This window comes from Perca fluviatilis, chromosome 12 (assembly GCF_010015445.1).
Source record: "Perca fluviatilis chromosome 12, GENO_Pfluv_1.0, whole genome shotgun sequence".
NCBI classification, from domain to species: domain Eukaryota; kingdom Metazoa; phylum Chordata; class Actinopteri; order Perciformes; family Percidae; genus Perca; species Perca fluviatilis.
This window is the reverse complement of record NC_053123.1, coordinates 26,209,024-26,221,832: the sequence shown is the minus strand read 5'-3', so window position 1 is coordinate 26,221,832 and position 12,809 is coordinate 26,209,024. Positions and strand designations below refer to the sequence as shown.

Sequence of the window (12,809 nt, the reverse complement as noted above, 5' to 3'; positions counted from 1 at the left end):
CTAATTACATTTTGCATTGAATCCAGCCCAGCTGAGGGTGAAGTCTGCGGTTTAAAGCGGGAGTTGCGTAACGGAGCAAAACAGACATTTGCTTTTAACATGATTTACTCTGATTATGTTTTATCACTCTCTTTACTTCAGCTCTGAGGAGGACAAGAACAAGTGGTTGGCGCTCATCAAAAGGTAAATGTTTGCTTATACACTCAGCTACTTTGACTGAAATGGTTTGTTTAGGTATTTTAGCTTACAGTTCATCTTGCAAATCAAATTTCCCCTACGGGGCAGGAAAAATTTGATTTGGATGAAGCAGAAGGGATTAAATAGAAGCTAGCTCAACATGAACAAGAGTGATCACAGTGTAAATAGTATATCCATTAACTCAAAATGTTAGTCTCCCATATCACAGTGCTGGATATATGTACTTATATTCAAATGTTATTTTCATTATAACACTGATCTTTGATTTTCCCCTGCACACAGTCGGATAATTGAGGGGAAAGAGAAGGATGACCCCAAGACCATTCCTCTGAAGATATTTGCCAAAGATATTGGGAACTGTGCATATGTAAGATTCTCTTCTTTCCTCTGTGATTTGTATTGCTGCTCAGCACAAACATGAATATTATTTGATTTGCCTAGTCTGTCTTTAAGTGGGTAATTAATGACATCACTGGCGGTGCTCTCATTTATGTGACACACAAACAACTAGATATTTCCATAATGTTTCTATAATGTTTCCACCAGGCCAAGACACTTGCGGTGAGCAACACTGACAGCACCACTGATGTCATCCGCATGGCTCTGCTGCAGTTTGGCATATCGGTGAGTAACCAAAGACCACTGTTGATACTCAACTCGATGTCCAGTGACTATACTTTGATGTGAGGTTAAAAATAGCCATGCTACATAGAAATAATGTTTGTTAAACATTACAATATTAGACTGTCCAAATCAAATATTACCACAGTGTGAAGCATGTGTACAAAGTAATGGGATTTTAGACTTTTCCAACAGATTTGTAATATTATTAATTTTTCGGAATTGTGACCATATTTAAAATAAAGATAACAAGTTAAAATTGAACTAAGCATTTACATCAGTAATTTTGAAAAATTGGTTGGCTAAAGTGGAGCTGGTTTTTCAGAGCGGTTGCTGACACTCTCAAGCCAATCTTTCCTGTGACAGCATTCGGTTTCCTTACACCACAGATGTGTATTCCTGAAGGTAGCTCGACAGATAAATGCAGGGAAGATATGGAAAAGTAGTAGAATTGTTAATTTAAATGATAAGTGAATTTGTTAAACTTGATTCTCGTTTTCTCTGTCCAGGGCTGCGTTAAAGATCACAGGTTGTGGGTGAACTCCAGTAAGGACGAGCCTCCATACCCTCTCATTGGTAAGCCAACCTGTCACACCATCAGAAAAAAGTTAAAAGTTGTCCATTTAAAAAGAACAAAAAATACCTTTTCCCTTTTTCCCTTTAGCCTTTACCTTTTTTCCTTTTAAGATGCCACAATTCTTCACCTCCAGTGGCGTGGGATGAGATTTACAATGAAACTGCTGATTCTTGAAAATCTATATGAATGCTTACAATTGCATCTTTCATAAATTCATAAAATTAAATGAAAACATACTGTCTCATCCCTCCGATGAAGAAATGTGTGGCAAGCCAGATAGTACCAATGCAGAGAATACACACAGCAGGGGCCACTACTGCATCAGCAGAACACCAAAAACTCAACATCTGGGAGCATTTTAGTTAGTTTTGTGTCACAGTGGTATTTCCGTGACATTCTGTTACCATAATCTTTTGTTCTGTAGTTCATATTCAACATCTCAACTCCAGACCGTTCATTCATCGCAACATGGCACGAGTTCTGCCCTAATGTATATCATATTTGCTATATTTAACTCCACGTCACATGCACAGACTGCACATACCAGACCTATGAACTCTAACCTCTGGACCCTGACCTCTCATTCAGGCCACGAGTTTCCCTTCAGCATTAAGATGAGCCACATACGGGATGGCGGGAGCAGTGGTGGAGGACTGGGAGGAGGAGCAGGGAGGGATCCAACGAGTCCCACAGACTGTCCAGGGGTGCTGCTGTTGGACCAGTGTCTCCCCCCAGACACCCAGTGCCAGTTTATCCTCAAACCCAGCAAGATTGCCCCGGGACAGACTCCACTTATAGGTAAGAAAGCTGGTCAGGACTATCGTTCTCATTAGACGTTACATTACATAACATATCGTTACATTAAATGAGACATTTTTCAGCACACAAAAAACTACATTTTAGAAGCGGCTTCAAATAACTGCGTAACGGTTGTGAAAACCCTTTGAACTTGGACTATCTGACGTAATCAAAGGGAGAAAAAGTCGAAAAAACACTGATGAATAGTGATGTGTCATATGAGACAACACAGATGTTTAAGGCTAATATGGCGTTTTGCTTTCTTCATTTATCTAACATAAAAGTCCGGCCTAGGATTTAAACCTGCTGCAAGAAAATAGGCATAACCACCATCAACAGGGAAAGTATGTGTTGTGAAAAAGAGCTTCGAAAAATATATAATAATAACTTATAATATTAGCTTTTTTCATCAGCATAGCAGTTGAGGTTTCCAAGTAGATGGTTGGTCAGTGACAAGAATCCGTCCATAAATTTAATTCTGTATGAAACCACAAGAAGAAATATGAGCATACAGAAATATGAATGCAGAACAGAAAGTACTTCCTTAGAATTTGTTTCACTTACGTAAACCATTTCACTCTGTTTATGCTCATTCTTGACACTTAGCTGTGACGATGAATCAGTAGGTGAAGAAGAAAAGGAGTCAAAGAGAACGGTGGGAAAGGAGATTTTAGCGGACAAGGGGTTACAGCGGGGGTTAGGAGAGACGCAGTGTCAGAATAAGAAAAACATCAGACAGACAAAGAGGAAGAAACCCCAGAAGGGACGGATTAGTGTGAGAATAGGAAGATGGAAAGTGAAAAGAGATGACACAGCTATTGAGAAAATCTGAAGGCCAGCGGAGGTGAAGGAAAAAGAAACAACAGTCTGTGAGAGATAGAGGGAGAAGAATTTACAGAGGGAGAGAAGGAAAAGGGGACCACAAAAATGGGAGGCACAGAAAAATGATGAGGAGGAGAAAGGGGAAAAACAAGAGGACAGTGGACAACGAGGATGAGTAACGGGGATTCAGGGACCAGGATGGAAAAAAAGAGGGGATTAGGTTTAGAGGAAAACAAGTTGAGGAGAAAAGTGTGTGTTTTCCAGTCAAGGAGGCTGCAGTTTGCCAACCACAAGCTTTGCCTCAGATTCCTTTGCCTCAAACATAACAACATCTTACATAGTCGCTCCATACCAGCCTCGCCGCCATAGAGGCGTTCACACCCACCCCGAAAGCTAACGAAGTTGTGTGCAGGGGAAGCCATGGCAGAAGCCCCTTCTCAGGCATTTATTCTCAAACAGTGTAAAGAGTAAATGTCCCTTTCTGACAGACTGACTGGCTGATAACAGTACATATCTTTGAAATACACATTAGTGGCAGATTTAGTGGCCCCAACAAAAACATTCAAGCTCTGACTGAATTTTGGCCAAAGATGCTTTATTAAAAAACTGTTCATGGGAAACATGAATAAATACAATTATGGCACACATAACACAATAACAAAAAGACATTCTTGAATATTGTTTAACCACAAGCAGCAGTGCAAGAACTTTGCATAATTGTTTTTTTTATTTCCAATATGAAACATGATAATTGAATTAAATTGACAGTCGTCAATGTGAGCTACTGTATGGAAACATTTCAGCCAGTACCAAAAAAACATTGAATATGGATATCCAGTCCAACTCACAAACCATAATTATACTAGAAATTCAAAGCAAAGATGGCGTCCACTCTCCCGCTGGAAGAGGTCCAACCTGTTCCCAGAGTATTTGCTATAATGTTAGCTTGTCAGCGGCCAAAAGTCTGCCTGTCGCAGCGCTAGACCACCAATACAAGCCACATCGTTCACAAAAATACACCATCAGACAGCCAGATGCTCCACTGCGGTGTTGATTTATTAAGGGAGGCTAATCTTGAAGAACCAAGAATCTAACAAAGTTGGTTTATTTATGGGAGGATTAGGGTTATAGAAATAAAAAAAGAAGGGAACTAACTGTCCTTCCAAAATCAAATTTTCTGATCTGGCATCTCTATCTTCATGACAGTGTTGATCAGTGCCTTCTATAAAATGTGTATGATCATTACAAAACTGATAGCAGTAGATTATAGCATGATAGATGCTGCCCACCCAGCCGACAAATAGTCTATTTCCTCGCCACCCCCCTCTAAAACTGTTATGTGACTAGAAAGCTGTAATGATGTAACGCCTGATTTACAGCGAGGTCATGTTTTTTTCGATGATGGCGAGGCCTGCTGAGAAGTGCCAGAGCAGGCCAGCAATTATGTTACTGTTGAACTTTGTTCCAGAGTGTATTTGGGCATGGTGTCACGGCAGATCGTTAAATAATGAATTCTATGTGAGGTATGCCACATTTATTTTGTGGGTCCTCCACCCACTGAAAGAATCTTTCGTTTGTCAGAAGAGTCCTGCCCTTCGATGCAAGTCACAATAGCTTTATTACATAAATGCTATCGTTTCTAGACTTCTGGTTGAAAGAAGTTGCTGCAATTAAATGTCACCGCATTACCCTTTAAAAGATTTTCTGCAGCTTTTATAAACATTTTCGCAGTGCTTATTTTGAGAGAAAAGCAGCAATATATCAAATTTCAGACATTGAACCAAGCAAATATTTGACATTTAGAGTTGGTTGCGTATTTTCTATGTCCTATGAAGGCAACACAGGTTTGAATCATGTTTTGCTACATGTGTAATTTAGCATAGAGATTAGTACATGTTTGCTGTACATTCTCGTTAACACGCACCTCAATGCGCGCCCAGTATGCAGTTTCATAACTGCAGAAACATGCTGAGCTGTTACATCATAGAGAACATGTAGTGAAGAGACAGACCTGCAGACAGACACGCCAACCCAAACAACACAGGTAGACATTGTGACTTGGCACCGTTGAGAGAATGCTCAACAAGGAACACACGGTCACAAGCCTGCAGAGACAAACCGAGCTCTATACATGCATATAGGCTTTCACACACAAAAGCACACATATGAATGAACACAGACACCTACACACACACACACACACACACACACACATCTCAAATTAAATGGTGCTGTCGAGCGTGAGGGCATGTCCACGTATATTTCCCTTAAACACTGAGTCAAAGGTTCTTTCTTCTTCTGTCTTTCAGGTACTGTCTTATTGGTGTCTCTCTCTTCAACAGTGTACCTCTTTTTCTCACCTAACCTTTTTAGGGTGTGAATATTCGGACGGAAGAAGCATTCACGTGCATGCTGAAAAAGTCCAACATCTTGGACTTTTTGGCTAAATGCTAAACAATTCACAACCTACTGTACTGTGTTGGAAAATTTAACCCAGAACTCTAAAAAAGAAATATTGCAAAACAAGTACTTAGTTAGTTGGGTGAATCATTGAGCATTGCTGGACATGCACTCCAGTGGCTTTACATAACATGCATTACTCAAGCAACAGCAGTTTGCTTATATCTGAAACCACAGCTCACCTCTTCCCCTTTTTTCTCCCCGCAGAGCCTGGTCAGCAGAAGTCTTTTAAGAGGAAGAGGTCTCTGATCAACTGGCCTTTCTGGAGAGGCTCCAACACACAGCTGGACGGTCTGCCCCTGTCCCCGACCTCGCCGTCCCCCACTCAGGGACGGCTGTTCGGACGACCCCTGAGCTCGGTCTGCTCTCCGGACACCGGTCTGCCCAAGCCTGTCATGGTGAGATGAGAGAAGGTCACCTAGGCCAGCAAGAGGGGTCAGGGCCCCGTCTGGAGGGGTCACAGTGTATTTGGGGAAAGGGAGATGTAGCGGTATGGGGAAGGAGATTTCCTACTTACTGTTACATATGGTGCTCCACAGAACCCTTTTAAGAAGGCCACACTGGATCTACATTGACAATTTAATTTGCTAGTTTTGTTCTAACTAGTCTCGCATTGCCAGACCTTCCTCCACAACGCTGTGGAGGAGGGTCTGGCTAGTCCACACAGCATTCTGGGATGGGAGAAAAATGTGCTCTGGTTTATTGGCAATTCTTTAAACCAATCACAATTGTCAGACGGCGCCTCTGCAAAATAGCCTCAGGAAGGAACTTGTTTTGGTGGAACGTGTGCATTCAAAAGTTTAGTCGTGCAACAGAAATCTGTTCAGTCAGTCAGTGTGGTGTCCTCCGAGTTCTTCTTCTCTTTGTTAATAATGAAAGTTCATTTGAGGCTGCTGAAAAATTATTCTGATTCATCATATTTGCACAATTGAAATTCAGTTTCTAGAAAGTGGTGGATTACAAACAAACAGCAGATATTGAGAAAGCTAAATTCACCTAATCCAGAAATCCCTTGATTTCCTTTGGTTTAAAACATTACTGGACGTTCTGAGCAAAGTGCATTGGTGATGTTAATGCTTTCGGCTTTTATGGGTAAAAAAAATGTTTTGCTTCTTAGTTCTGTCAGCGATACAAAACTGCTAATTTCTCTGTTCTGTTAAAAATGTTCCCCTGTTCCATTCTGAATATTAATAAAAAAGAATAATGTGTCCCTTCCAGGACATGTTGGTGTTCCTGTACCTGGAGGGGCCGTATACCAGGGGCATCTTCAGGCGGTCAGCTGGGGCCAAAGCTTGCCGGGAGCTTCGGGACAGACTGGACAGTGGAACTGAGGACCCGGAGATCACACACCAGTCTGTGTTCGTCATCGCTGCTGTCCTCAAGGTAACTCACACGCACTCAACCACACACAGCTCTGGCCCGCCACACTGGTTTGAACCAGACAACAGAAAGCAGGAGCGACTGATGTGCTTCCAAAGTCACATAAATCCAGACAGGATAATCTGTCTCTGCACAGCCAGGCAGGCTGCCAGTCACACACACAAGGTGCTGCATTGTTTAGCTCCAGGCCAAACAGCCACCACAGCGATGGGCATCCAGGGAGCAGCCAAGGGGCTTTGGGGGTTTATACAGAGCTGATTCATCTCCCTTCTTTGCTGTGTTTTACCTGTTTTCTGCGCAACCGACAAGGATTGTTCCTCACCTGAGAAAAAAAAAAAGGAAAAGTCTTTTTAATAAATTAGTCCATTGCCTAATGTTACTTGATGCTAATTTAATAATAATTCAAGTTTTTAACTTGTTTCTCATGTAAAACTACAGCATTGGATGCATTCTTGCAATGATGAATAATGGACTTTATGTAGTCTTTTTCAAATTATTACATAGGGCTATAGGCTATGGGTTATAATAATGTTGTTGAAGGGATGTTTATGTGTTATACCCATAACACAATTTCCATTTCCCATTCAGGATATACTGTATCTTTTCTCTCAGGGCTGCACGATATGAGGAAAATATGGGATATGCGACAATATTGTTGAATATCACAAGAACGATATTTTTTTGTGATAAATACACAGAAATTTCTGTTGCTTTCAGTATTCTTCTATAATACAACCAATTGCTTGTTGAATTTAAAACAAATAAAAGCAAAATAATTTCTAACATTCTTTTATTGAACAAATGTTTTATTGTATGTGAACAACTAATTTCTTGATAATTGAGCTGAAAATCTTTTCTTTTTTTGCATCTAGGACTTCCTGCGAAATATCCCGGGCAGTATGCTGTGTGTGGATCTGTATGAGCAGTGGATGGATGTGATGGAAGGGGAGGGAGGGGAAGAGCGGATACAAGCTGTCCAGAGGTACAATCTGTCGCTTCAAATCCTAAAATACATCACATTTATGCCAAAGTCCTGCTGCTAATTTTAAAGTAATAATATACCACGTGTTACTGTCTGTCTGTCTCTTTCTAACAAGCACGCACAGACACAACAAGTCATACAGACGTTTGTTACACAGATGGGTGACATATTTAAGGAAAGACCTGAATAAATGAGTGTTCTGTATGCTTATGGTAGCCCAACACCTTAATGTGACACTTTGTTGGTTTTTCCTTTAATACACAATGTTTATGTCTAGAGAGTGAAAGAAAGACACAGAGAGGACATTGCTTCAGTTCCAGAAACAACAAACTAAATTCCTTTTGCTTAGGAAAATAAAAAACAAGTAACATGAAAATGTTGGTGGAGAAATTCCTGTGGAGATCAGGAAACAACATGACAGCACACACAGACTGTGAGAACTAGGAACAAGTGTTTTAGGATGGTTGTATGATCCCTGTAGTTATTTAATTGACATGATGTCCATCTCCTACCATCCTTCCTTCCTGTCATCTCTATGTAACTCTCTCTCTCTCTCTCTGTCAGGTTGCTTCACCTCCTGCCCAGTGAGAACCTACTTCTTCTGCGACATGTGATCGCCGTGCTGCACTGTATCCGAGGCAACGCCCATGACAACCAGATGAACGCCTTCAACCTGTCCGTTTGCATTGCTCCCAGCATGCTGTGGGCGCCAGCACCAAGCACCCCCGAGATGGAGGGGGAGGGCACCAAAAAGGTGAGGAGGAACACACAGACACACAATTTGACAGTGTTTTGGGAAATTCTGGGAAATATGATTGTGATGATGAAATATGATGATTTGCTGTCTTGCCGAGTGAATAATGGCCTTCACAACTTTTGGGCCCACAGTGATGTGTTTAATTGGCTTTCTTTGTCTGACCAACAGTCCAGAATCTAATATTACATTCAATTTAGTATTATATTTGACGAAGAAGCAAAAGCAGCGAATCCTGATATTTGAGAAGCTGAAACCTTGAGAATATTTGGCATTTTTGCTTGAAAAATGACTGAAATGATTAATCCTTTATCAAAATAGTTGCCAACAAGGAGAGAAATAGTCCCACACATGACTCCTTGTAAAACCATAAAAAAATTTCCTACTTTTTAATGAAAATTAGTGAGCTTTAAGGATGCTGGCAGGCAGATTTAGTTACCTTTGGACAGAGCCATGCTAGCTTTGTCCCGTTTCCGGTCTTTGCGCTAAGCTAAGCTAAACAAAACAACGTATTAAACATAGAGACATAAGAGTGGTATCAAGCTTCTCATCTACTGTAACTCTTAGCAAGAAAAGAAAAAAGTGTATATCCCAAAATGTTAAATTGAACAACACTCTGAATACACTGAGCTGCTACAGGGATGTGTATGTCAGATTGGCTTGCTGAGACAGTGTGCAAAACCTGAGGAATTTAACATTTCAATGGAATAATGGAAGCAAACTGCCTCAGCATGAGTGTGTACGTGCTGCTGTTGTGTATGAAACCTGTGTGAGCAGACAGACAGAGTTTGACAGACAGGTAAGATATTGAGATTCCACTGACACAAGTACCGTGTGTGCACATACATGTTCACATGCACACACAATCTCAGCCTGAAACCCGTTTGTCAGCAGACAGTTTCCCTGCAGATGTGAGTGTTGACCTCCGAGCAGGAGCTGACCCACTAACGCAAAGCTGTAACACACACACACACACACACACACACACACACACACACACACACACACACACACACACACACACACACACACACACACACACACACACACACACACACACACACACACACACACACACACATTCACACACACTCAGTCACCATCACGTCATCGCTTGAAATCCCAGAGACATGACAGATAAGAGGAAAGATTCACAGTTTCATGCTAACTTACTTCTAAGCATATATATATATATATATATATATATATATATATATATATATATATATATATATATATATATATATATGTGTATATGTATATATATATATATATATATGTGTATATGTATATGTGTATATGTATATATATATATATATATGTATATGTGTATATGTATATATATATATATATGTATATGTGTGTGTTTGTGTGTGTGTGTATATATGTATATTATGTGTGTTTGTGTATATATATATATATACATACATACATATATATATATATATATATATATATATATATATATATATCATACATACATACATACATACATACATACATACATACATACATACATACATACATACCAAGCTAGTTCTCCCAAATTACAATGGTCTAGCCATGCATTTAGCTTTGATTTTATTTAATATCTTGCATTAATTTTATTTTACAATAATCTTTGACTTAGGTTTTTATCTGAAAATGTCTGCAGAATTGTTGACCAGAGATATGCACAGAGATGCCCTGATATTTGATTATAACAGGCACCTGCCAGCAAAATCAGAAATCAGTGTACCGGGAGTTGAAATAGTAGCAATCTTTTTCTGGAGTTAAAATGTCTCTTTATTGTATTTTTGAGAATCTAAAGTTTATTCAAAAGTGAAGCAACATTGCTTCACTTGGCCAGCGAGGCTAACCTAAAATAACTTAATTCCACAGCAGTGGCTGCGGCCGGAGCCCACAGTGGAAGCCCCCTCGCCCACCAGAGCCCATGTAGTCACTTAATACAAAGCATACAAAGCTTTTTGAATTGTGGTCTATTTGGAAAGTTACAGTATTTGAGTTACACACAATCTCTGTGGGTGGCTGGTTTGCTTATCTTTGTGTGTTTGTGTATGTGTGTGTGTGTGTGTGTGTGTGTGCATGGGGTGGTTGAGGTCCATTGAGAAAACATGCAAAGAATTTCCTACAGAATCCTGAGGCCAAGTGTGTGTTTCAGCGGAAAAATCTCTTGCTGAAACACCTCTCTCTTTCTCTCCACACACACACACACACACACACACATATGGCCACAAATGCCTAAATACTGTATCTCCTACACACATACTCCCCTGATAACACTTTCCCTCTCTCTCACTGCTTGTTTGTGTGTGCAGGCGGCCTTTTTCTGGGAAAAGACTTTAAAAAAATAACAAAGTGAAGATTTCGACATTTCCCTCCTTGCGGTCGGAGCCGGGGGCCAAATCAAACTAGTGTGGGCTTCTGGCTGTGTAATAGCTAGTTTCCAACCTTGTCTGGAGACACGTGAACACTCAGTTTTAGCCAATTCAGTTTAGTCTGTTCCCCTCCTTCTTTCATGCAGCATATTATTTAAATGTTTTTGGCTGAATGTAGCTGTTTAGATGGTAAATGCAGCTTTAGTTTGAGTATTACTTTAGATGGAAACAGAGAATCAAATCATTGAAAAGAATGTTGTTTTTCTCTTGAGCTTGGCTCTTGAATGGTGGACCAAACTTTTACTTTGCTTCTGCTTTGTTTTGTTTTTTAAATATAGCGACTTTTCCACATCACAGTAGAGGAAAGAAAACAGGGAAGTGACACACAGGCGGCTTGATAGACTTTCTTTGCAGCATGCTGGATGTATGTGTTGACTGATGACCTCAGAAATACTTAGAAATGACCCACTAACACAGCTGTGTTAATTAATGCATGTTAATGTTGTTAATGCACACACACACACACACACCCATGCAGATACCGTAGTGTACAGTATGTTCTCCATCTATCAAGCAATGGTATTGTATACTGTGGCAGTCATAGAAAGTCCACTCTCAACCTGCCTTCATACTGCAGACAAATTGTGAATTTCTTTATATATAAGTTACACACAATAGTTGAGAGAGAGTTTAATATGAGAGAGAAAAAAAATGGGCTGTTGATGGATGGGTGAATGTCTCCTGGATGCCCACAGGCTTTTTCTAACTGCTCTGTATCACGTAGCAGGCCCACTCTGAGTGACAGTGAGGAATGCTAAATGAGTAGAGAGCTTGAAGGAGGGCCGAGAGGCTGAATGAAAGCGAGAGCGGATCTTTAGGTAAAAAATCTAGAGAGGGAAGTAGAAAGGGAAACTAAAGCGATAAGAGCAGGGGACAGAATGAAAGTGGTGACAACATTAGAGAGAACAGGAAGGACAGGGAGAGGTAAAAAGGCTTTCATTTCAGAGAGAGATATCATTAGTTGTGTAGTAAGCATGTTATCTAATCAACGCATTGTCACTCCCAACCCTGTGGCCCTTCAGCGCCTGGTACCATCACAGCAGGCACCCGTTTGTATGAGACGCACCAGGCTTTCAAATGCTCGATCGCGGCACAGTGAGATGACATATTATAAAGAGCGACAAAGTACAAAAGAGGTCGGGTGGGTGAGACTTTCACCCAGGAGACTGCTGTCCATGTTTCCTGCGAAACCGAAAGTCAACCTATTTTAACTTACAATACGTAACGTACTTAACTAACATCACGTATGTAAGTTACGTAACAACCATACTTATTCTAACCCAAACCATATTTTCCTAAAACTAACCAAGTAGTTTTGTTGCCTGCACGTTGAAAAATGACACCAAATTGTTACCCAGAGCGTCAAAAAAACGTGATGCCAAGGGGTCCTGACCAAGCTGCCGTATGTGAAGAGTTATTCCTTTAATTAATGTGATAAGGCATTTCAATAGAATGACCTTCTGTATGAAGGTACTACTTTAAAAACACATTCAATATGCATTTTGCATTATCAGCTTATTTTAGCCCCATTGGTGTAAAAAACAACAACAATATTTTCAAAACAGGAAAAGAAATGCTAATTTTCATAGGCCTATTATCAGAGCCCTGACTTTCTGTACTAAAAGTCCTGGATTTAACATAGTGTAACATTACATTTTACAATACATTTCTGCTGGATGTGTCACATGAGCTCATCTCATGCAGTGGTTAATAAACACACACTTACAGTACCAGTTAACAGTTAAAAAGGTGTTCTTCAGGAATTACACAGTGGAATGT

At 40.3% G+C, this 12,809-nt stretch overlaps 1 protein-coding gene across 3 annotated transcripts in view; it reads left to right on the top strand.

Annotated features, from left to right (window-relative positions):
* arhgap20 (Rho GTPase activating protein 20) overlaps window positions 1-12,809 on the top strand; it is a 58,415-nt gene that overhangs the window by 37,744 nt on the left and 7,862 nt on the right. For all 3 annotated transcript variants that reach the window (XM_039818249.1, XM_039818251.1, XM_039818250.1), the window contains exons 5-13: window positions 142-183; window positions 481-565; window positions 745-822; window positions 1,329-1,395; window positions 1,985-2,194; window positions 5,684-5,874; window positions 6,695-6,859; window positions 7,729-7,838; window positions 8,403-8,592. In XM_039818249.1, the coding sequence (XP_039674183.1) occupies window positions 142-183; window positions 481-565; window positions 745-822; window positions 1,329-1,395; window positions 1,985-2,194; window positions 5,684-5,874; window positions 6,695-6,859; window positions 7,729-7,838; window positions 8,403-8,592 (1,138 nt within the window). The remainder of the gene's footprint in view (window positions 1-141; window positions 184-480; window positions 566-744; window positions 823-1,328; window positions 1,396-1,984; window positions 2,195-5,683; window positions 5,875-6,694; window positions 6,860-7,728; window positions 7,839-8,402; window positions 8,593-12,809) is intronic.